At 43.1% G+C, this 26,226-nt stretch overlaps 1 protein-coding gene across 4 annotated transcripts in view; it reads right to left on the bottom strand.

The window, feature by feature from the left end:
- MLIP (muscular LMNA interacting protein) overlaps positions 1-26,226 on the bottom strand; it is a 93,408-nt gene that overhangs the window by 46,551 nt on the left and 20,631 nt on the right. For all 4 annotated transcript variants that reach the window (XM_081346726.1, XM_081346727.1, XM_081346728.1 and 1 more), the window contains exon 2: positions 5,007-5,102. In XM_081346726.1, the coding sequence (XP_081202852.1) occupies positions 5,007-5,102 (96 nt within the window). The remainder of the gene's footprint in view (positions 1-5,006; positions 5,103-26,226) is intronic.

The following is a 26,226-nucleotide window of genomic DNA, read 5'->3' as shown; positions in this document are numbered from 1 at the left end:
AGAGCATTGTACGTCAGAGAACAGGGTGTTAAGATACAATCTGTTTTTGGTCCACTTCAAATGACACAAAAGACAAAACTGGAAGAAATAATTCATTCAATATCCAGGGCAGTGCAGAAATCAGGAACATATGCAGTTAGGCAGAAGAGAACGTGGAGCATTTCAAAAACAAAGGATTCTTGGCTACGGATACAGCTGGGATTCCCATGATTGTCAGAAGGACAAATCTGGGATAAAGTCCCATAGGTATGAAAGAAAAGAAGGTTTCAAACCAAAACATTTTCTAGCAGACAAAACAAAGAATTTGCAGCTGTGAAGTTTTGTTTGTGGCTCAAGACAGTTTAGATTGGGACTTTCAGTTTGGCATTTGACGAGACGGGTGGAAGAAGCCAGGGCTCCGGCTTCTTAGCCTGATTTCTTTTGGCCTGGCGACCCCAAGGAGTCAGAAAGTTGCCCTGGAGGGGCAGTGAAGAAGAAATGATGCTTTGGGAGTTCAGACCAGATGGCAGTTGGTCCAGATGGACTGAAGAAACCCTCCAAAAGGATGGAAGAAAGGCTGCCTGGTAAGCCCAGACAGCCCAAGTCATCGCCAGCCGGAAGGAAAGCGAGGAGTCGCGGCACTCTGCTAAACAGCTGATTGTCAACAGTGTGCTGAAACTGGGTGAGCCTGTTCTTTTATTCCTTATGGACTTAGAAAAGTTGATCCCCTGATTGGGAAGAAGCTATGAAGTAAAGACCCCAGAAGGACTAGGAGAGAAGAAAGTTAGAAGCGGTGAGCAATTACAGGAGGTGAAAGGATTTTAAGGAAGACAAAAGAATTATTAAAAATCGAACTCAGATTGATTCAAAGACATGGATTTTTTTTCTTTTTTAGATTTAATCTCTAGGGTAAATAACTTACAAAGAACTTTAAAAACTTTGTAGCAATCTTTTAAAACCAGATATTGACAAAACAGTGTATGAGGACATCTAGTAGTGAAAGGAGATACTACAGTAATACCAAATAAAAGAATTTGAAAAGTGTTTGACCTTGAAACACCTGTTGTAAACAAAGTGCCTTTATGTGAGTTTGTAAGAGAAAAGACTTTCTACAATTATATCTGTTGACTCTGGATATAACCAAAACAAGAAATATTTGGAGACAGTGGGCGTTTCACATCTGTAATTTGACTGAATGATTGGATCTGGTCTAAAGTAGTTGGCTTGATTTTTTTTGGTTGGACTTTATCTTAAAATAGTTGGTTTCTTTTTCGTCTTGTTTTTTTATCTTGTTTTCCCTCCTTGAGAATTTGGATTTAGCCTAAAGTAGTTGGCTCTTTTTAGAGTTTGGATTTTAGCCTAAGATAGTTGGCTTGAAAAATGAGTGCATCAAATCTCACCATACTTATGAAAAAGACTTCCTCTGCACCCTCTGTTGGAACATCCAGCCCAACAAGCCAGGGATCTATTTAAACAATGTTGCAGCGTGAGAAAAGAAGCACTGCTCAAAATGAGAAACAAACTATATTAAAATTAATTCAAGAATCAATACAAAAAACCATGAAGAGACAAAAAGTAATTTTAATAAATTAAATGAACAAATGTCAGATATAAAGGCACAATTTGAAGTTCACCAGCAAATGATTGTTAAAAATAAACAAAGAATTCAGAAAATGGAAAATAAATCAGATGATATTGACAAAAAATGGAAGTACTAATACAAGAAAATGAAAAATGAGAACAAGCAAATCAAAATCTAGAAGGAGTGGTGGCGATCTTAGAAATGGAGAACGCGGAACACTATTTAAGATTCCTGAAGACAGAGAAGAAAATATAGCAGTTGTGATTATTGATCTTCTGACAGCGGCTTTGGAAGCAGACTGAGCAAAGATGCAAATAGAGATAGATGAAATATTTCAAATGAATTCAAGCTACGGAATGAAATATAAACTACCCTGAGAAGTTCATGTAAGATTTATAAAGAAAACAACAAGAGATCAAATACTGAGAAAAGACAGAGATGAGCCATTACAATACAAGAATAAAGAAACTGTGGTTTAAAGCAGATCCCCAAGAGACTAAGACAATATCACTTCCTAACTACAAAGCTAATTGCAAAAGTCATAAATTTCAGATGGTTAATGCCAGAAGGGATCTTAATCAACTGGAATAATACAAGATACTGATTGGACTCAGTTTGGAAAGCAGAAGACTTTGATGAAAGAAATCGAGCATTCTTAGATGAAGGAGTGCAATATTGACAAGAGGAGAGAACAGATCAGAAACAAACAGAAGAAGCAACTGAAGAAGCAACTATACAAACAGTAGAACAGAAAGAGAAACTTGACCAAGAGAGTGAAGGAACTGCCAGAGAACAGAGGACCACGAGATTGACAAGACCTAAATATAAATAATTGAAATGGAGAAAGAAAACAGAATTTTTTCAGTGAATATAAATGGACTAAACTCCCCATCAAAAAGAAATAATTTTTTTAGAAAGCTACAGAAATTAAATACAGATATAATTTGTTTACAAGAGACGCATATAAAAAGACAATATTATAAGCTATTGGAATACCCCAAAATTGGAAAACTTTACCATGCATCAGCACAACAGAAAAAAGAGGTGTAGCCGTATATATTAAAGAGACAATAGATTCTAAAATGATTTATTCAGATGAAGAAGGAAAAATTGTGATGGTAGAAATATACCTACATCAAAAACAAATATCGTTGGTAGTAATCTAAGCACCAAATAATAAAGAATTTTATCAAGGAAGAATTTTATCAAAATCTCCATAGAAAAATAACAGAAATGGAGTATCAAAATGTTTGTTTAGTAGGAGACTTCAATGCAATAGTGGATGGGACATTAGACTATAAAAGTAGCAAAATAGGAAAAAGTGGAAGAAAAAGATTACCTAAGACTTTTTTTCTAACATGTTAGAAGAAATTGGAGTACAAGATGTTTGGAGGGAAATCAGTCCAGGAAAATTACAATACACATTTTATTCAAACAGTCATAAATACTGGTCCAGAACTGACATGATTTGGATGACATCTGAACTAAGGACAAATATGCAAGAAATTGAGATAGAACCAGGTACATGGGCAGATCACAACCCCTTAAAAGTGACATGGAAAGGAATACCAAAAAAATCAAGATGGATTTTGGACCAATCTATATTAAAAGAAAGAGTATTTATAGAACTAGCAAAAAAAAAGAAATGGAGTTTTTCTTCAAAGAAAATAAAAAAGAAGATACAATGTTACAAAACATATGGGATACAGCCAAAGCATACTTTAAACTGAGGTATAGCTATAACATGCATGGCAAAAAAAACAAATAAACAGAAAAGACAGCAACTATAAAGAGAAAAATTTGAAAAAAAAAACTAGAATCAGAACTGCAAATGAGTCCACAAAAGAAGATTTTGAAAAGAGAAATGGAAACAATAAAACACAAATTAAATTTGTTGGATTCAGAAAAAATGGCACAGCAAATAAAAAGAGCAAAACAAAACTTTTTTGAAAATGCAAATAAACCAGGAAGATGGCTAGCTTATAAATTTAAAAAACAGAAGGAGAAGAAACTGATAAATAATTTAGTAGATGAAAAAGGTTGCCTAAAATTTAAAAATAAAGAAATAAAAAAGATAATTAAAGAATATTATAAGAAATTGTAAGATATAGAAGAAATTCCATGAGAGAGAATGATTCAGTATCTGGAAGAAAATAATCTTCCAAAATTTTCAGAAATTATGTTAGAGGAAAAAATAACAATGATGGAAATAACAGAGGCCATAAGAGGACAAAAAAAATGAGAAAACACCGGGGCCAGATGGACTACAGGTAGAGTTATATAAAGCTTTACAAGATATATTAAGTGAACCGTTGAAAGATGTTTGCAATGAACTTTTGTTGGAGGCTAAACTCCCAAATACATGGATAGAAGCAAATATTAATACCAAAAGAAGATTCAGATTTGACACAGATAAAAAATTATAGACCAATATCATTACTAAATGTGGATTATAAAAATTTTACATCAATAATGGCAAAGAGACTGAAAAGATTCTTAACTGAATTTATACATTCAGTCCAAAAATAGGGTTTTTTTTACCAAAGAGACAAATTAAAAATAATTTAAGAGTGATAATGGATGTACTGGAATATTATGAATTACATCCAGGGAAACAACTGGCACTAATATTTCTAGAGGCCCAAAAGGCATTTAATAATGTTTCTTGGGAATTTATGATTCAGCAATTAAAAATAATGGACTTTGGGCAGAACTTTATAAATATGATTAAAACAATATACCACAAACAAACAGCGAAAGTGATTGTGAATGGAGATTATACTGAGAACTTTGAGATAAGAAAAGGTACAAGGCAAGGATGTCCATTATCTCCATTATTGTTCTGCTGAACTGGTGTGAACTGGTTGAATCCCACCACTGCACCCCACCCACCAGATTGGTGAGGCAGGAATGTTCCTGGTCCCATCCCCTAAGGAGGTACATCTGGCTGGACCCAGAAGAAGGGCCTTCTCCATAGTAGCTTCCTCCCTTTGGAATATCATCCCTTCAAAAATTAAAATGGCCTCCATCATGACTCTCTTTTGCGGGGCCCTGAAGACTTGGTTCTGCCAACAGGCCTGGGGAAACCAATGTGGGATGGAGCCCATCTAGTGGCTCATTTGATTGTGTGTTGTCATCAGGGGGGTGGGGAGTTACTGTTTTTTATTCTTTTATATTGTTTGGGGTTTTTTAATTTTTTTGTAAGCCACCCAGTGTTACTGAGAGTGAGTGGGTGGCCATATAATTCTAACAAACAAACAAACAAACAAACATCTGACAATGCTTTTCTGCCTATTGTACCCAACCTTTTATTTCCAGGCTAGGCATATTCTGAGACAATTCTCCCCCCTCCCCACTCCAAAATAACTGAGACAGATTAACATATAAATTAACAAAATAGATTTTTTAAAACACTCTTATATTCAGACCCTTCTGCAATACTCACACAGAATGTTGCGCTGTCAGCAAGGTAGCACTGAATTGGCAGTCTTCCGAAGGAGGGGACAAAGGTGAACCTAGGAAATCCAGATTCCAAAGGAACCTACAATAGATGCAGATACTATATGAAAGCAAGTTGAACAAAACAAAGTTTTGCTGTGTGGCCTGCCTATATCATATCACCCAACAGATACTGCTATGGGTAGAACAGCTTGTTTGAAGAATGAAGGGAAGAGAGGCTCTGATTTTGATCATTCTGCTGCAAATATTCAGCAATTTACATTGACTTTGCCATAGTCATAAGGGGTTATTGTGTGAGAGTAAGAAGACTCCAGTTCTTGTCCACTCATAGGAACAGAATCTCAATGGGTGACTTCAGAACAGCTGCTCTCTCACAACCCAACCTACTGTACAGGCTTCTTGGGAGGAAAATGGGAGGAAAGAACTCTATGTAGGCCACCATAAAGTCCTGAATTTGTCTATCTGTCTGTCTGTCTGTGTCTCCCTCAAAGATGGAATGTAAGATGGAATATAAAACAAAGAATGGGTATGTATGTATGTATATATGTTTGTATGTATGTATGTGTCTGTCTCTATCTCTGTCTCTAGTTATCTATCTATCTATCTATCTATCTAATCTATCTCTATCTCTATCTCTATCTCTATCTCTATCTATCTATCTATCTATCTATCTATCTATCTATCTATCTATCTATATTTCACATTTCCAAACCTCCCATCTCCCTCAATGATGTAAGATGGAATGTAAAACAAAGAATGGGTATGTTCTCTGGGTGCTCCAAGGCATTTAAAAAACAACCCTACAATTGATAAGGCCAGAGAAGCATCTTTGAGTCTACCCTGCCCATTAAATCTGCTGTTACTTTTCTCTTTGGCAGCACATTAGACAAAATGGAATGAGTCACTTGGCAAGGCCAGTCTAGACTGCGATGTGCATATGTTCTCTACTTCTAAACAGTCAAAAACTCCAGGAATTTATCCAGCAGAGCGCCTTCTTTGGAAAAAAAGCAATTCCAAATAATGTTTCTGGGCTATTTAGAAAATAAATATATCTGACTGTATTTTCTGAGCATAACAATGGGAAGTCACAAGATTCTGGAAGATTCCTGTTCCCCATCTGGTTCTTGGAGGAAACTGTATCATCTCAGGATTTTCCACAGTGAAGTCTTTTAACTTGTATTCAGATCCAGTTGCAGCACAAATTTACTTTCCTGCAATTACACTGATTTGTTCCTCCTGAATACTATAAGGGGAATGAAAGCACCAGATTTTCTTCCTAATAGCTTTAGTCCAAGGCTGTATTTACTTATTTTATGTGTTTTTTTTTAAAAAATGTGCCACCCATCTCACTATTGAAATGACTTTGAACACTAGATAAATATAAGCATTTTAAAAAGAAGGATTTGGTTAAATGCTTAGTATTTATCTCCTAAAAGATGGAAGTTTTAGAGTTCAGGTTACATAATCAGAACCAATTCAAGATTCAATAAAATTTAGCAAAAGAAAAATCAGTTCCCAGGTACTGATAATTACATTTTTATTCAAATTGTTCACTGCAATTTTCAGAATAAGAAATGCTGATTTTAGATCAAGTACCACAAACTTCACAGAACACATGATACTAAATACTGAGATTTTAAACCCAGTTACCATACAGATACTCTCCTTTTCAGCTGCTCACTTGTATTCCAAAAAAAGTGGTTTTAAACTTCTTCTCTTACACTAAAACCTCCTTAGGAAGCAACCAACTTGCTTCCAGATAGATGATAAGAGAAAAAAAATACAGAATAATTTCCTGAAACTGTCTGGAAGTTGCTTAAAAGTTTTCATGTCAAGAATCATGAGGCATTTCTTTACATGTTAAAGTAAATGTTCCCCTCATAGGGATGACTTTGTGTTTCAGTTCTGCCAGCATCTCCCACCCAAGTGTGAGTTAAGGACAGAAAGTTTGAAAATCTACAGTTTATAATATGAGCCAGTTGTAATATATTTGTTGGTTTGTTTGTTTAATATGTCATGCAAGCCAGCGACCTTAGTATATAAACCACAGTTTTTAGCTCAGGGTTATGTGTAACCCTGGCCACTGTGGCTCAGTAACCATAATATCTCTAGGGCTGGGATATTTGACCTCAGCCCTAGCAATTATGGCTACTGAGGCACAATAGCCAGGGTTACACATTATTCCAACCCTAAAAATATTTTTGACCCCTCCCTGGGAATTCCTGAGGAATCCAACCAGATCCCAATGTTTACTTGAGGGGCATCTACCCTAACCCAAAGTTCTCTGGATCCAGAGCACAATTCTTCAAATTCCCAATCAGAATGGAATTCCATGAGTTGTAATCCAAAAGAAGTCTATGTTACAAAAGAGGTCATCAAGAAGAATACATGTGCAGAACCACAGCCCCTTGTTGCCTGCTGCGCCCACCAAGCTAGAGAGGTCCTGGTGTCAAAGGAGGCTGTAGGACAGCACATCATTACACAAAGCAGAAGTGAGTCACTAGAAAAGCCCTCAGTGGGAGCAGAGGTCACTGCTTTTCCTTCAGAAGTGCTCCTCAGAGCTTTCAATACAAAGGTGCTATTCCTCAAAGGATACCCTGGGACAGTCACAGAAGCACGTGGATTGAACATTCTTGAAGATGAATGCAAGAGCATTTTACTCCCTGGGAGAGAAGGGCATCAAAGGCTCTCATGTAAGAATGATTCATCGGTATGGTCATTTGAGAATCGTGGGTGAATTTCTTACCCATGTCGTTTCCATCAATAATTTCACAAATAGTAAACATACCCACACCCAACCCCATACCACATTAATTGATTTTAAAAGTTGGATTTCCTGAATTTTGCAGTAAAAGGCATTTAAGGCAAGAGAAAGACTCCAAAAGACCAGGTGAGGGGGAGTTTGTCATGAAGAAAATCTATTTATGTGGTCACCAAGAGCTGACAATGATTTGACGGCACAAAATTAATCAATTGAATCTGGCGGCTACATGGACATAACTCAACTCTACAGTTTTCTTAGCAGTTATGGAAATTTTTTCTCATTACCTTCTTCTGAGATGTTTTCTAACAATTAGCGTATCATTATGGCCAGGGCTTTTTTTCTCATAGAACGCTCAGAACGGAGTTCCGGCACCTTTTTTGGATGGAACCTTGTAGGGTAGGCAAGGTGGGTTGTATGACATGTGTGAGTTCCGGCACCTTTTTCTTTTACAAAAAAAGCACTGATTATGACATTTCCTGGTAGTCTCCCTTCCAAAGGCCAAGAAGACCTGGCCCCACTCAGACTTGTCCATCCAGGTATTGCTATTCACTGAATTCACTCAGGATACCTAATAGCTACAAAATCTTTATTCTTGTACAAAGGAGCACCATGACATTTATTTTATTCAACCCGTCTGTCTATGATTCGGTTTTTAAAAATAAATCAACAGTGGTCTCTATGGAGTTGAAGAAGTTCTGCAGGGCAGCACACATATAGCAGAAGCCAGTGGGAAACATAAGTGGAAGACTTTCACGCCTACGAACAATTTGTTTCTAAAGAGAGGTTGGAGTTATTGTTTCAATGAAGGCAAATGTTAACATATGGCAGTGACTGCCTTCAAAATGAAACTCTTCTCGACGGGCTGCACCAATTGGCATTTTTTCATCAGGCAGTTTGGCTTTAAGTCCTGCATACATCACACTTGCTAACTAATCTGTGATATTTACAGTTGCCCAACTGGCCCAGGATTTCACAGACCTATGAATAGATCAGGCTCGCATGCTGCAATAATTTATACTTCACAGGCTCATTCAGATGGCTTCTATTTTAGTAAAGCCCAAAATTAAATTAGTCATGCCGAGTTTCATAGTCCATAATTAAAAACTATTCCAACTTGTTTGAATATCTTGCAGGTAAGAGGATCGGCATAAATTATATATTCAACACTCCTAACTTGCCATAGGCATAAGCATGGCTTTCAGAATAGTTACTGCAGTTTAAAATTCATGCTGCACAGCAAACACCTGTAATCAATATCTAGTCTTATAGTACAATCTCTACAATATGCCACAATATCTTTCTTTTTAAAAAAATAAATCGCACCTGTTCTCTGTCAAGCAATTCCTTCTGGTCTCTGCTCTCTTCTACACATCACATGTGGAGATCAGAAATTTCCAAATGTCTACTATGTAAAGCCAATGTGGGCACCAGGTTTTAGAGAAACAATGCTTGTTCCAGTCACAAGTGAAATTCCTTCATTGGTATATTTGGAGAGTAGGCAGCTGATGTGGGCACAAGAAGCATCTAGAGCATAAATGTTCTCTTTGTCCAACTTTCCTATTGCTATAATGTGCCATTGTTAAAGCAATGGAGCTGCTTTCTCCAGTCAAGAGATGTTAGAGGATGTTGCTCATTAAACCAGTATACTATTACATCATATGTCATCTTAATATAAAATATATTGCATTTGAGAACAACGAATATACTTATTCCTGGAAGAAGTTTTCTTATGGGTTGGCGAATCCTATGCCAAAAAGTCCAAATGACTGAATTGAAAATGACTCAGCCTTGCCCATAAAAAAGCAAACAAACCTCTTCCCAACCATGATGATTATTCCTGTCAATGACAAACGACTCTATAACATACATAAGACTCTATAAGTATTTCTCTGATGTGTGGGAATTACCTCTTATGGTTGACGGAGATTACTGGTAGGAGCAATTTAAAGGTTCTACATCAGAACCTTTTGGGCACCAGGGACCGGTTCCATGGAGAGAGGTTTTTCAGTGGACCAGGGGGTGTTTGGTTTTGTGTGCTGCCTGCATCATGCAGATGGGGCTTTGCTTGTTTGTGTGGACTGGTTGCTGGCATGCCATGGCCTGGTACTAGTCCATGGACTGGGGGTTGGGGACCCCTGTTCTACATAAACATGTACATATGTTATGTAATATACATTAATACACCACTAGCTAAAGGACAGGCTTTAGTAGATCCATCAGAGGTCTTCCCAAACTGGGCACCTTCCAGAGGAGATGAACCAATGCTCATTATTCATGGGAGTTCCATTCCAGCCAAACCAGCTCTGATCATGAGACCATGGATAATAAAAGCCACATAATCTTACCAGCTAGCAAATTCAATATATCTGGAAGATACAGACTGGAGAAGGTTGCTATTAAAACAAATTATTTTTACATAAAGAAGAAAGGGCTAGAAGGTGGAGAACACATGGTGTTACGAGGTAGTGGCAGTTTGAGAAGAGAAATTCTGTGCTGGGTATCACATGTCCCATCACACAACTGCCTTTATTCAATGCTAGAATATACAATTTGAAAAATAAAAATGTATATTTCCTGGTGGACCCCTGGTAATAATAAATTTGACACTGATTAACTTTTTCCAGATCAGCCAAGGTCAGGTAGGTGCTCACCAGTGCCGTGCTCATCCCATAAAGTTAACTTTCATGAGATGCATTACTGCAGGATCTGATGCATTATCCTGGGATATGTGTCTTCACCTTCATTCGTGCGATGCATTACTGACAAGAATTGTAAAATGTAAAGAACTAAAATGTGCCACAACAAGCAAAAGAAGTCCTTCATTTGTTTTGAAAGGTAAACCTAATTTGAGATTCCTGTTGCTGAAAAGGGGGTGAAAAATGGTAATATGAATTTCTTGTTCTCTTAAGTTATATATCACCGATTGCCTCCTCTCTTTCCTAGCTAAACATCTTACAATTTACAGACTTCTCCAGCTTACCTTTAAGTGCTTTTCTAACCCTTTAAAAAGAGAAGTGGCGGAGAGCGTGTTGGTGACAATGAATTAATAAATGTAAGAATTCGGTCAAGGCTTCAGGTGAGTTTTTGTTCTTCAAAGGAGTTAAAGGAAGCAGCAATGCGCAAAACTCACCAAAAATCTCAGCTGGGTTGTTACGTGTATTCATTCATTGATTTAGACTTGTTTGAATGAGCAAAGGTTTTAGAGAATGAGAGGATTAGTGGGCAGAAATCACCCCCTACATGGAATTAGTTCGATGAAAGGTTTCTACTGTGTTAAATGTACTCTCTTCAAGCAATCACCTTGCTCGAAAGGAACTTCTTTAGACCCATTTTGAGCATTTTAAGTATCCAGGTGAAAGCAGCAGATTTCTCAGCCTCTTAAACATGCAGTGCAGTTGTGTGCAGGGGCTAGACAGAAGTAGTTCCTACACAGCTTCTTGAAATGAAGGATTATCTGGAATCCATTTGCAACCTCTGGGATATCAACCAAGTGGAGTGGAGAAGAATAGATAGGTTGCATTCACCATTTTCAGAGGCAAACAATCTGCCTTGGAAACTGTTTTATCATTTCCAATTATTTGATCAAGCTGGTGACTCACTGTTGAATTATCACTGACAAAAGATCAGAACAGTAAGTCCCATTAGATGATAGATGAAAAAAATAATTGAAAACAGTCTCAAGAACCATAATGGACAAGTGGTCAGGTTAGAAATTATGTCAAAGTAATTTAAGCAGAAGTATTACTCAGAACCTCTAACATTTTTAAGAACTGCAATTTGCTATATTATTAGAATGGCCCATCGTGTCCATTGTCATTTAGGCAACCCTTTCAGCATGCCTTTGCCCAGAGATTTGTTTAGTATCTCCTGAGCTTAGACAACAAGTCCAGACCCAAACTATACAGGTATCCAGTTCCCACATGCACAGACTTGAAACAGACAGGGAGGAAGGGAAGGCTGTGAATGCTGCCTTAAACTCCCAGAAGAGAAGTAAGAAATGCCTCTAAGAAAGGAGTAAAGAATAAATGGGGCTGGAAATTGTGGACAAGCCAGAGGGTCATCAGGCTAGTGGAAAGCAAATCTCTGCAATGAAATAATGACGCACTGACTTCGCTTTTTAAAGTATATTCTGTTGATTCACTAAAGTGTAGTATGACATTGCACTGTGCAACGATGAAAAGGAGTCCTCAGGGAGAAGGGCGGTATATAAATATTATTAAATTAAATTAAATTAAATTAAAAATAATAATTTCCAACTCTATAATTTGGGCGTCCTGAGAGCCTCATATGAGAATGAGATTCTGCTTCTCCTGAAGGAGTCATATTTCCAGCGAAATGATGAGGACAGACAAGAAGAGTTTTGCTTTTTTTTAAAAAAAAAGTTTTGTTTGGAAACTTCTAGTGATGGAAAGAGGACACCGGTAACATCACAATATAGAATGTATGAGAATATGGCAATCCTGCCCATGGAATCAATTGGAAAAAGCAGCAGATTTGACAGGACCAATAATATCATACAGAGAAGTATTATTTTCCACCCTTGTCCTTCCCATTCAAATATAACAATAATAATACCAATACTACCCAAGGAACCACTGATACAGTTCTACAAAGGAATTGTTGAGTCTGTCATTTGCACCTCTATAACTGTCTGGTTTGGCACAGCAACCAAACAAGACAGACACAGACTTCAACTGATAGTTAGGACTGCAGAAAAAAACAATTGCAACCAGCCTGCCTTCCACTGAGGACCCGTATACTGCATGAGCCAGAAAAAGGGTTGTAAAAAATATCTACCGACCTGTCACATCCTGGGCATAAATTATTTCAACTTCTTCCCTCAAGACAATGCTATAGGGCAGTGATGGCGATCCTTTTAGAGACCGGGTGTGCAAAAACTGGCCCCACCTACCCTTGTTCCACTCCTGCTCTGCCCCATCCCACCCTCCCTGCCCCGTTTTGCCCCCAGCCCAGCCCCACCTGCCCACAGGGCCACCCACTGCCTCCATGGTCCACTGCAGATTGCCCAGGTGGCCCAGCAGCACCATGGCAGCCAAGGCCTCTGCCCACGCCCCACAACATCATCTGCATGCAACGGGGGCACGAGGGCGGAATCTTGTCCCTGCTGCCTGGCTGCCATGTCCTTGGCTGCACTGCTCTGTGCCGGCTGTGCTTGGGGGTGACTCCCCTCGGAGGGGAGGAGATAAAAACAGATAAACCTCTGAGTAGCATTCATTCATCCACTCGGTTTGCTCTGCTTTTCCCTTGTGAGGTCATGCCTGATAATGGTGCTGACAGGGCCATGAGCTCACAAAGGAGAAGTAAATCAAACTTTTTGGTGAAAACTATTCACTATTCACTTAAAGTTTTATCTCTTGTGGGCGCTTAGTTAGGTTCTGATACATACCAAACCCTTGGGAGCCTTCAACCATCTTGGGAAACCCCCGACCCGGCAGCCGTTGACAGTTGACAGCTGTCAAAAGGCTGCCGGAAGAAACAACGCATGCGCGCAAACCCGCAGGCAGCCATTGACAGTGACAGCTGTCAAAAGAACAGCCGAGAGCAAACACGCACGCGCTAAGACCAATCCAGCTGACAGCCGCCGGAGCTGTCAGCACGGCGGTTTCCAAACAGGTCCTCCAGCTGAGCCGGCCGCTCAGCTGAGAGGATTCCCCTAGCAGCCAAAACACAGCCCCCAGAGCGGTCAGACTGCCGCAAGGCTATTGGCTGCCGCCCCAGCGGCGGGAAAGCACAGTTCACCGATTGGTTGTTATGTTTTGACAGTTCTCTATAAAAGCCGGGTTTTTGTTGCCTGTCAGCTGTCCGGAGCTGAACTATATAAACGTCTGAACTTTGCCTGCGGTCTCCCTCTCGTCCTTCGTGAGACATTTCACCTGGCAACGAAGGTGGGATCCCAGTACTACAGAGCTGCCTCTTGAGCTAAGTCACGTCCAGAAGGAGTTCCGATCCCTCCTGCCGCTAAGTCACTGCTGAAGTCGCTTGAGGGCAAAGGAACCCTTCTGCAGCTTGGACAGTACCGTGGACCCACGCCATGGCAAACGTAGGACACATCAGGGAGTTCGACGTCCGGCATCCCGAGTGATGGGAGTCGCACTGGGGGCAAGTTGAGGGCTACCTCGTCGTCAATAAGATAACGGAGGACCGCCACAAAGCCGCAGCCCTACTATGCCTCAGCGGCCCTGCCGTCTACGACATCGCTGTAGGGCTCTTCAGCCCGGACCCCGTCGCTACCATCCCATATGCTGAGCTGACCGACCGCCTCAGCAAGCACTTTATGCCCCGACGGTCCGAATTATATTGGCGCCTCCACTTCGCTCGCTGTCACCAGCAACCGGGCGAAGCATCCACAGCCTTTATCGCGGGGGTGCGTCACGCCGCCCGCAGATGCCAATTTCCAGACCTGGAGGACCGCATTAGAGACCAAATCATCGCCGGTCTCTCCAACAAACGGCTCCAGCGGAAATTGGTGGCCAAGCCCACAATGGACCTCGCTGAACTCACACTAGAAATCATGGCCTACGAGGACAGCCATCGTGAGGGCTCCCCTGTGTTCAGAGACAGCCCCACCGGGTCAGTCCATCAGGCGTGGGAGCCTGACAGCGAGTCCCCGGAGGCCAGCACCGGTGTCGACGCCATCATTCATCGTTTCAACAAAATGAGCGCCGACCAAGGAAGAAACCGCAGACCAACCAAGCCAGGGGGTTCCGGCCAAAGAACCATCACCACGGGGCCCAGGGCAAAATGTGCCAGCTGCGGCGGAGCCCATGCCAGGTCTACTTGCCATTTCAGAAATGCCAAATGCCACGGATGCGGGAAGACTGGGCATATCCGCTCCGCGTGCCACAGCCAGAACCGGGAAACCCTCCACGAGCTTGAGGAAATTCCGGCAGGTAGGACAAAGATTCCCCTCCCTGCCAATATAACCTCCCAGCCCTCAGTGTTATCCATCCTCACCAAACAAAAAACTTTGGCCATCCACCATTTACAGCCCAAAATCAAAATCTGGGTCAAGATCCAGGGGGTCCCTTGTGAGATGGAGGTGGACTCGGGGTCCTCCATCTCCATAATGTCCTGGGACACTCTCAGGAAAATCGGCTCTAAAAGCAAACACCGCATTTCCCTTCAGCCCTCCAAAATATTACTCGCTGATTTCCAGGGGGCTGCCATACAATTAAAGGGACAGGCCAAACTGAGGGTGGAATTTAAAAAGTTCCAAGGACACCTCACGATCCAGATTACAGAAGGACCCAGGGCCAGCCTCATCGGCCTAGATTGGTTCGAGGCCCTGGGCATCCGTCTTGAGGGCACCAACCGCATTCAGTCACAAACCTTAGAAAACGTATGCCAAATGTTCGCAGATGTTTTCGATGGGACACTTGGCAAATATACTGGCCCCCCCATAGACCTCAAACTTAAACCAGAGGTCGGTCCCATCCGCATTAAAGCAAGGAGGGTCCCCTTTGCCCTAAAACAGAAAATAGAAGCCGAATTAGATCGCCTAGTAACCCTAGGGGTCCTAGAACCAACAGATGGGGGAACCTGGGAAACACCCATCGTAACCCCAGTCAAGCCAAACGGGGACGTGAGGATCTGCGCGGATTATAAGGCCACCCTGAACCGCGCATTGAACCCCCACGCATACCCAGTCCCCGCAGTCAGGGACGTACTGTCTGAAATAGGCTCTGGCTCAATATTCGCCAAACTCGATCTGGCGCATGCGTTCCTCCAACTACCTGTCACCCAAGAAACAGCTGACGCCCAAACTATCATCACACACCGCGGTGCCTTTAAGGTAAACTGCCTGCAATTCGGAATTTCAGTGGCTCCTGGTATTTTCCAGGAAGTCATGGAGAAAACCCTGAAAGGGATCCCCGGGGTCTGCCCCTATTTCGATGATGTGCTCATCGCAGGGGAATCCGAAAGCAACTTGGCAGCCAGGCTGCAAGAAGTACTGACCAGATTCCGCAGAGCAGGGTTAAAACTCAAAAGGGAAAAATGCTCCATAGGTGTCCCGTCCGCAGAATTCTTAGGCTACAAAATTGACTCACAAGGAATTCCCCCCACTAACTCTAAAATCCTTGCCATCAGGGCTGCCCCAACTCCAAAAAACAAAACGGAGCTCCAGGCTTTCCTGGGGCTCTTAAATTTTTACCATGCTTTCCTGCCCAGGAAAGTGACCATCGCAGAACCCCTCCACAGGCTACTTGATAAAGGGGCAGCCTGGCAGTGGACGGCAGCCCACGAAAACAGTTTTAAATCACTAAAACAAATGCTGTCCAGCAACGCAACCATTTCCCACTACCAAGAAAATAAACCCCTCTGTATAGCCTGCGACGCATTCCCATACGGGATCGGAGCAGTTTTGAGCCACTTACATAGTGATGGGACCCAAGCCCCGGTGGCCTATTATTCAAGGACCCTATCCAAAACAGAAAGGAACTATGCCCAGATCGATAAGGAGGCTTTGGCAATCGTGGCCGGCATAAAAAAATTTCATGACTACCTATACGGCCGCCCCTTCATAATTTACACCGACCACAAGCCTTTGCTGGGCTTATTCACCTGGGACCGCCAAACCCCCCAAATCTTGTCTCCCAGGATGCTGCGATGGACAACGTTCCTCGCAGCGTATTCCTATCAGTTAATATACAAACCGGGACACCAAATGTGTCACGCTGACGGCCTCAGCAGGCTGCCCCTACCCCTCGTAGACCCAGACCCAGCCCCAGCTGGTAACATCTTAGCCATCCAGGAGCTCCTGGAATGCCCACTGACAGCGAACGATATCGCTGCCGAGACTGCTCGAGACAAAACGCTTAGCAGGGTGTTAGCATGGGTACACACTGGATGGCAATCCACTTACCCAGGCACAGAATTCCAGCCATACTTCACCAGACAAAATGAGCTAACCTCACACCTGGGATGCATACTCTGGGGTTGCAGGGTAATCGTGCCACCCGCGCACAGACCCAGAGTCCTGCACACATTACACGAAGGGCACCCTGGCATCGTAAAGATGAAAGCCTTAGCCCGTAGTTATATGTGGTGGCCAGCTATCGACCAAGACATCGAAAAACACGTAGTTGGCTGCTATTTATGCCAGCAGTCCCGACCAGTCCAACCCAGGGCCCCAATCCACAAATGGGAACTCACAAAAAACCCCTGGTCCCGTGTCCACATCGATTTCGCCGGCCCCTTCCAAGGGCAGGTTTTCTTCATAGTAGTAGACAGTTATTACAAGTGGCTGGAGGTTCTCCCGGTTCACAGCACAACAACTGCTGCTACCATTCAAGCCCTCAGGGGAATCTTCGCAACGCACGGCCTCCCCGATGTTTTAATCTCAGACAACGGCCCTCAATTTGCCTCTCGTGAATTTCAGATCTTCACGAGAAGCAATTGTATTAGGCATGCAACGTCGGCCCCCTTCCATCCATCGTCCAACGGCCTTGCGGAGGTTATGGTGAGGACCACCAAAGACGCCCTCCGAAGGATCATCACGGGAGATTGGCACCGTCGCCTGGCACAATACCTCTTGGCCCACCATGCTACACCCTGCTCCTCCACCGGCAAAAGTCCTGCTGAACTGCGATGGGGCCGCTGACTGGTGACAAGGTTGGACAGGCTTCACCCCGACAGACCGGTGGCCGAAATGGCCACCAACGCCCACCCAAGAACATTCTGCCTGGGACAAAATGTCTGGGCTAGGGACTATGGGGGAAGGGACAAATGGGTCCAGGGAGTCATCCTGGACCAAACAGGGCCCTTATCCTACAAGGTGGACACCGGGAGGGGACTTGTACATCGCAGACATGCAGACCAGCTCCGGCCCAGGTCACCACCGAACATCCCCCTACGGCCACCTTCGGAGGAGCCCGAACCATTCAGTGACATCAGCCCCAGTGAACCACTATTCCCCCAGGACATACAACCCCTGACCGACATCCCCCAGGAAGCAACCCCGCCGCCGACACATTCTGAAGAAGAGGGCCCCCTCCTCCGCCATTCCAGCAGAGCCAGAAGGCCTCCCGCCTACCTCGCGGACTTTGAATGGACTGGAAACACACCGACGCAAAAGTGCCCCGTTAAAAATGTTTGTTACAAAAGTTCAATTAATGTTGTTCTTAAGAATCACAATTCAGGGGGGGGGGGAAAGGGGTGATACATACCAAACCCTCGGGAGCCTTCAACCATCTTGGGAAACCCCCGACCCGGCAGCCGTTGACAGTTGACAGCTGTCAAAAGGCTGCCGGAAGAAACAACGCATGCGCGCAAACCCACAGGCAGCCATTGACAGTGACAGCTGTCAAAAGAACTGCTGAGAGCAAACACGCACGCGCTAAGACCGATCCAGCTGACAGCCGCCGGAGCTGTCAGCACGGCGGTTTCCAAACAGGTCCTCCAGCTGAGCCGGCCGCTCAGCTGAGAGGATTCCCCTAGCAGCCAAAACACAGCCCCCAGAGCTGTCAGACTGCCGCAAGGCTATTGGCTGCCGCCCCAGCGGCGGGAAAGCACAGTTCACCGATTGGTTGTTATGTTTTGACAGTTCTCTATAAAAGCCGGGTTTTTGTTGCCTGTCAGCTGTCCGGAGCTGAACTAAATAAACGTCTGAACTTTGCCTGCGGTCTCCCTCTCGTCCTTCGTGAGACATTTCAGGTTCAGTTGCTTTTATTTGGTTGCTTATATTTTCTTTTGCTTTTATTTAACTGTATTTACGTAGCTTAAGTTTGTTTTATTTTACAGTATTTATTTGTTTATTCATTTTACTCAATATACCTATTTACACATACTATATATATTTGTTTATTTCTTTATCATATTTCATATATTTGTTGAATTAGTTTAGCTAGGATTAGTTTAGTTTAGCTCAGTTTCAGACATTTCATTCATAATGGAGACATTCCTATGTTACGCAGGGAAACTCCTGTTTGAGGTAAGAGATCTTTGGTTTTATTTATTTGCTTGTCAACCTGCATGTCTGACTGTAGGATGTAGGATTCAAAGAGGTAATATGACAGATAACATGATGAAAAGTTTTGGGAGGGATATTAAGGGATAAGGGCCACATGATCAGGAAGGTTTTGATGTGTTTAAGCGACATGGCGGAACTAAGTTAACATACGACCGACAAACTGCTGGCATGGCAAGTTTCTAGCTGTTTCAGAACTGTTGGTGAGACTGTTAAAAGTCGTTGGTGCTGTTTGAAATTGTTCTGCCAGCAGCAAGATCTGACTGTTGGCCCAGCGATGCATTCTATTGCAAAGCAGGGCTGTTTCCAAAGGAGGCAGAGGAGGAGAAGTCCCGGGGCTTATGGAGTGAAGGAACTGGATGAGGCTGTTGGCAGGCCCAGAGGAAGAGAGAGAGACTTTTGCAGGAGTTGGTGGTGGCGGCAGCGTGCTCCAGGGGTGAAAAGAAGCAAGGCCTTTTTAAGAAAAAGGTGGAAGAGTCAGGATCAGAAAAAGGAAAGGAGGCGAGGTTCTCGTGCAGGAATACAAGCTAATTTGAGAGCTAATCCACATAGTGCTCCATTTCCATCTGTCCTGTTTGCCATCGTTTGCTCCCTAGAGACTATAATGGACGATTTGAAATTTGACCTGGCCATGAAGAAAGAGTGTATGTCGGAGGTGATGGCCCTTTTAGAGCTGTATGCAACAAAATTTTATTTTGATGTATGCCGATTGGTGTGCATTCAAAGTGACAAAGATTATTGTTGTTGTTGTTGTTGTTATAACAGGAATCAAAAGAATCTAGGAACAAGCAAAAACATTTTAGAATAACTTTTGAAGCTGAATATTTTTAAAATATTTGCACATCTTCTTTCAGGCGCTTTCTTCGTGAACTGTGTTAATATGTTCAGTTTAAACACATCCACAGGACAACCTTCCAGAAATACTGGGAAACAGGGCTCTGTGGCTTTGCTTGGGGTGCAGAGAAAAGCAAACATTGGTGGGGCTGGCTAGAGCCCTCAAGTCCCTAATTCCTGATTATGCCAGGAGGCTCAGAGTCCCCTTACTTGAAACTAGAGATTTGAGGATCCCAGCCTCCGTCCATGCTGTCATCAACACTATCTGGGAGGCAGTGTCAATTGTTCACACAGCAAGGTTTATATTGGAAGAAGAGGAACATTATAACATCACTTTAACAGCAGAGCAGCTCAAGGGCCACTTCAGGTGTCCCTGCGGCTGGCTAGAGGCAAAAAATTCAGGTGATGTCATGAGGTTTGTTGCTTAACAATGGTTAACAGTGGTTAGTGAGAGTTAAAGGTTTTTACAAAGGAGAGTAATTATTCTCAGCAGCTTCATTGCTAATCAGCCTGTTTAATGTCGCTGCTAAAAATCTAAATTCACCCTACTTTGTCCTAACTACAAATATTAATATTCTGCTTAGGAGAAGGGATGTATAAATGCCATTGAAAACTAGGATACGAAGCTGCTACAGTGTTAAGATTAATAATAGATTGATATACTTAACTTTTTTTTTCAAAATGTGGCGTTTGTTCTGAACCAGCCTGCTACCGGCCTTGCAATAAGGCAAACCCCTGTTCAAACAGTAGAGACTGGAGAGCGTCTAAGGCTGGAAAGCGTCTGCCAAGATTTATTACTCAAATAACAGAACAAGAAACAAAAACACTGGAACTTGAATCCTCAAACGGAAGGGTTGCTTTCAGCAACCAGCCCTTCCCCAAACACTCCTTTTATTTAGAGATCAGGGCGTGGCCTCCCTGTGCCTCCTCCCGAGGAGTCCCACAGCCTTTCTCTGTTTGGTCCTGCTCGACTGCCTCCTGCGTCGGGCGTCCTTGAACAGGGCCAGCTGTGGGTCATCATCCTCCGCACTATCGGGCTCACGCAGCTGAGAAGAGGGCCCCGGCTGGGGGCTCTGCGAAGCCTCCAAGCCATCATCAGCCGGTTCGTCTTCCACACACTCCTCCTTCCCCCTCATCTGAGTCATCCGAGACATCTGAGCCGGCTGCCGGACCCACAGGCTGACCCTGAGTCACAACAGCGTTATAGCCCAAGCATTTTGCCAGAACTGCTGCAAAGTGCTTTAGAACAAAAGGTCAGGATGCAGCCAAAGTGCATCGCAACTGGATCTGACTCCAGCCACAAATGAAGCTCTCTTCATCATTATCAATCTCTGCCCAAATTCTGTTAAACAGCATTACAAGTTTGGTCCGTGTAGCTTGGAGAAGGATTGAGGGAAGACAGGACAGGCTCTTGCAGGTTTTTTTCTTTAATAGCAATGGAGTCTTGAGACGGTACCACCCTATGATTTGCTTAGTAAATTTGCCTCCTCTGTTCAAAGGGTTCAAAATGTCTTCTTTTGGCAGGTGTGTCTCTCGAAATACCAAGAGCGACAAAGAAAGCAGAGGGAACACCTGAATGAAATAACAGCAAGGCATCAGGAGGAGCTGGCGGAAAAGAATGCCAGAATAACCGCTGTGAGTCAGTCGTTTCCCTTACAAGCCTGTCTTAAGCTTCTCTTTTGGTCTGCTTAGTTCTATTCTGTGACTGATGTATGCTTCTGGTCATTTTTATGTCTTAGTTGGAAGAGGAAAATAAAGCGCTTGCCAGCCATCTAGCACGTATTGTAAAGGAAAACAACGAGATTAAAAAGAAACCCCAAGAAGCTGAAGAGAGTGAGTATATTTTAATTAAATTTAATTTCATTTTTAAAATGAGAGTGATTGGCTTTATGCAAAGTTTAACAAATTCACGAGTGCCCGTTATTTTATTATTTTTTCCCCAGGGCTAGCCCAGCTGACCCCTGACACCACAACATTACTAGAGAGGCTGAGGCAACAGGAGATGGAGGCAATGGAGGAGGAAGAAGAAGAGATGAGCTCTGGTTTTTTCCAGTTTTTTTCCTGAGAATTCAATTAAGAATCCAAGAAGGCAACAAAATGATCAAAATACCTCCCTATCAACAATCAACATTCACATGAACAAGATTAACATCAAACCAACACTCGAGGAGGAAACAATGTTCCACTCAAGGAACTGCCAAACAAGCTAACAGTAAGCAGCCCAACCAAAGAAGGTCACACAAATCGACTACAAACAATGGCACAACAAAGTAGCCACACGGGTGCATTGCAAGATCCACAAGAAATACCATTTGCCTGCAAGCAAGAACTGGTGGGACCGTAAAATATAGAAAGTGAAGAAGCTAAAGTGTTCTGGGAGTTTAGGATCCAAAAAGACAGGCGCCTGCCATATAACAAGCCAACTGTCGATAAGAAAGACAAAAAAAGTCTAGACAGTGGACTGGGCAGTACTGGAAACAGCAGACTAGAAGAGGAAAAACTGGAGAAGATAACAAAACGCAAAAATCTGCAAACAGAAACAGAACAACTGTGGCAAAAGAAGGCAAAGGTAGGACCAACAGTAAGAGACACCTTGGGTGCAATCCCAGGACAACTGGAGCACCTCTGGGACTCCGCTGGCATTGACAAAATCACCATTGCTCAGTTGCAAAAGTCAGCTTTACTCACAACCACTAAAAGAAAAGATGCTTTCCCTTACAAAGAAATTATTATTATTATTATTATTATTATTTATTAAACTTATATACCGCCCTTCTCCCGTAGGACCCAGGGCGGTTCACAAGGCAATTAAAACAACATTACAATACAAAAATTAATAACAATTAAAATAGATTAAATTTTCCTTACTTAAAATCTAAAACCCGTATAACTCTGATTAAAAACCCAATTACAATAAGTTAAAAAATTAAAAAATCCTCAGTCCTGGCCAGAAAGCTCAAAGAGCCAGGTCTTCAGGTCCCGGCGGAATGAACGAGAATCAGAGGCAGTCCTAAGCTCTACAGGTAACTGGTTCCAGAGGGCAGGCACACCCACAGAGAAGGCCCTCCCCCTGGGTGTTGTCCACCGGCAATCCTTTGCCGGCGGCACCCTGAGAAGGCCCTCCCTGTGGGAGCGCACAGGACGAAGGGAACTTGATGCTGGCAGCAGGTGTTTCCTCAGATATTCCGGACCCAAGCCATTTAGGGCTTTATAGGTCATCACCAGCACCTTGAATCTCACCCGGAGGGCAACCGGAAGCCAATGCAGCTCACGGAGCAGAGGTGTTATATGGGAGTATCGGGAAACCCCCATCACAACTCGCGCGGCTGCATTCTGCACCAGTTGAAGCCTCCGAGTGGTCCTCAAGGACAGCCCCATGTAGAGAGCATTGCAGTAGTCTAACCAGGAGGTCACAAGCACATGAGTGACTGTGCACAAGGCATCTCGGTCCAGATAGGGCCGCAACTGGCACACCAGGCAAACCTGGGCAAAAGCCACCCTGGTCACGGCTCCTATATGATCTTCAAGGCTGAGCCGCGAGTCCAGGAGGACACCCAAGTTGCGAGCTCTATCAACGGGGGGTAACACCTCACCCCCATCATTAAAGATGGAATAGAATGGTTCACTCAAGATGCCTATACGCACAGCCACTCAGTCTTGGCAGGATTGAGTCTGAGCCTGTTTCTCCCCATCCAAACCCGAACCGCCTCCAGGCAACGGGACATCACGTCGAGGGCATCACTGAGTTGGTTTCGGGTAGAAAGAAAAAGTTGGGTATCATCAGTGTACTGATAATACCCCACCCCAAAACCACGAATGATCTCACCCAGCGGCTTCATATAGATATTGAACAGGAGGGGAGAGAGGACCGACCCCTGAGGAACTCCACAAACGAGAGACCTTAAGGCGGACCTCTGCCCTCTCGTCAACACCGACTGCGAACGGCCCAAGAGGTAGGAGGAGAACCACTGCAAAACAGTGCCTCCCACTCCCAACCCCCTGAGATGTTGCAGCAGGATACCATAGTCAATGGTATCAAAAGCCGCTGAGAGATCTAATAGGACTAGGACAGAGGAACAACCCCTGTCCCGAGCCCGCCAGAGATCATTCATCAGCACGACCAATGCTGTCTCCGTGCTGTACCCAGGCCTGAAACCCAATTGGTACGGGTCAAGATAATCAGTTTCCTCCAGGAACAGAGGAAGCTGATGCGCCACCACACTCTCAACAACCTTCGCTAAAAAGCAAAGATTAGAGACTGGATGATAGTTATTCAAAATAACTGGATCCAGGGCAGGCTTCTTGAGAAGGGGTCTCACCACCGCTTCCTTCAAGGCGGCAGGAAAGACACCCTCACTCAAAGAAGCAGATATCACTGCCTGGAACCAGCCTCGTGTCTCCTCCCGAGCTGAATAAACCAGCCAGGTGTTGTGATTCAGGGTCAGCCTGTGGGTTCGGCAGTTGGGTCGGACGATTCAGAGGAGGAGGAGGGGGGTGTTGGAGAGCTTGCTGAGGATAGTATTGAGGCTCCGCAGAGCCCTCAGCCAGGCCCCTCTCATCTGGTTACGATGCAGACCCAGCTGTGTGAGCCTGATAGCGTGGATGAAGATGACCCACAGCTGGCCCTGTTCAAGGACGCCCGACGCAGGAGGCAGTCAAGCAGGAGTAAACAGAGGAAGGCAATGGGGCACCTCAGAAGGAGGCAGAGAGAAGCCATGCCCTGAACTGTATAAAAGGGGAATGTGTGGGAGGGCTGGTTTGCTGAAGGGAACCGTTTAAATAGCTCCTGTTTCATGGTTCGTGTTTGCTCTGTTTGCTCTGTTTTATGTTAATAAATTTGGCAGGCTTAGTTCCAGCCTCTTGCCGTTTTGTAAAGGGGTTGTCCCTGCCTTTTCTGCAGGGCCGGTAGTAGGCTGGTACAGAACACCAGGAAGGGCACGGGTCCAATAAACAGGTGGTAGAGCTCAGCCTCCCCATAATCCTGTCCACCTCCTCGGGAGTCACAGGATCAAACTCAGTCCAGATAATACTCTCATGTTTTCTGGGTGTTGTAGTTCTTTCTTTAATAGCACTTTGACCCATACCTCAAGAATGAGCGTAATTCACCCCTTTGTCTTCTTTTGGCAGTTCTGTCTCCAGAGATATAAGAAATATCAAAGAGAGAAGGGTTGAGTAAGCAGCCATATTGTTTGTGGGGGTACCTGTAGCAGGAGTGGGGATGGGAGGGCAGTCCTTCCACTGCACCCCAGGGGGGGGAACCTTCCTTCAGAACTGCTGTCTCTGGAAGAGACTCTGAACTCCCTTTAATGGGAAACAGATGCAAAGAGATCTGTTTCCCTGCACTAATGACCAATCTTAAATGGCTGGTGGCTTAACAGGTAATGTCTTTCATGAGTATTGTGTAATAGCACAAGTGTTTTTTCCATAAAAATACAGAACAAGAGGAGACTAAAGAGCTTAGAGGAAAACACCAGGAAAAGATGGCTGAGAGAACTGCCGTAGTAGGAAATGTAAGTAATTTACTTCCCTTACAATCCTGTTTTAAGCTTTTTTTTTGGTCTGCTTATTTGTATTCTATGATTGATGAATGTTTCTTGTAATTTCTGCATCTTAGCTTGAGGAGGAAAACAATTTATTGTCCAGTGAAGTCACCAGCCTTGCCAAAAAAAACACCCCAACTACCTGAGGGAGAAACTCCTTCAAAGTGAAGGAAGTGAGTATAATTTAAATTCAACAACGCTTATTTTAATTATTTTCGTTTTGAAAACAAAAGTGCTTTATTTCTTCTTAAGTTTAGCTTTACAGGTATTATTTATTTTGTTATTTTTTGCCAGGGCCTGCCCAAGAGAAAGAATGCATCCCCAATGAGAAACAGCTCTCGATGATTGATGAAAATTTGGTAAAACAAATTAGAGATCAAGGTCAAGCACATATAAAAAGGATATATAATGCATTGATAGAAATTGACTCAGAAATGGAACTTGTTAAAGATTGTATGATAAAGTGGGCCCAGAATTTTCAAGAAGCTATAACAATGGACACTTGGGAAAAGATTTGGGTTAGAAATGTAAAATTTACACAGGCCCAAAATTTAAGAGAATTTTTATAAAATGTTTTATAGGTGGCACTTAGACCCTAAAAAATTAGCAAGTATGTATCCGAACTGCCAGCCCAAATGTTGGAGGTGTGGCTGTGAGGATGCAACGTATTTTCATATATGGTGGACTTGTAAAAAGGTTAAAGCTTTTTGGATTAAAATCTGGTGGAATATGCAAAAGATATTTAAGAAAAGGATAAAGTTTTCTCCGCAATTGTTTTTATTGGGTATTATTACAGATACTACTGTTATAGATATAAAGTTGATGTTGAATTTAATTACGTCAGCGAGACTTTTAGTAGCACAATATTGGAAGAAGGAAGAACTGCCGACTATAGAAGAGTGGACTTTGAAAGTCTCTAACTTGGCGGAAATGGCAAAGATTTCAGCATATTTGAAAGATCAATCGCAACAGAGATACATTGTGGAATGGAGAAGATGGATTGAATATATTCAGAATAAATATGGGACTAAAAAGTATCATTTAGCATTTGAATAAGTAGTGGATTTTTATGACGTATAAT

This window comes from Vipera berus (genome assembly GCF_964194415.1).
Source record: "Vipera berus genome assembly, chromosome: 1".
In the NCBI taxonomy this organism is placed as follows: domain Eukaryota; kingdom Metazoa; phylum Chordata; class Lepidosauria; order Squamata; family Viperidae; genus Vipera; species Vipera berus.
The sequence above is the reverse complement of the archived record's forward strand: the minus strand, read 5'-3'. Positions and strand labels throughout refer to the sequence as shown.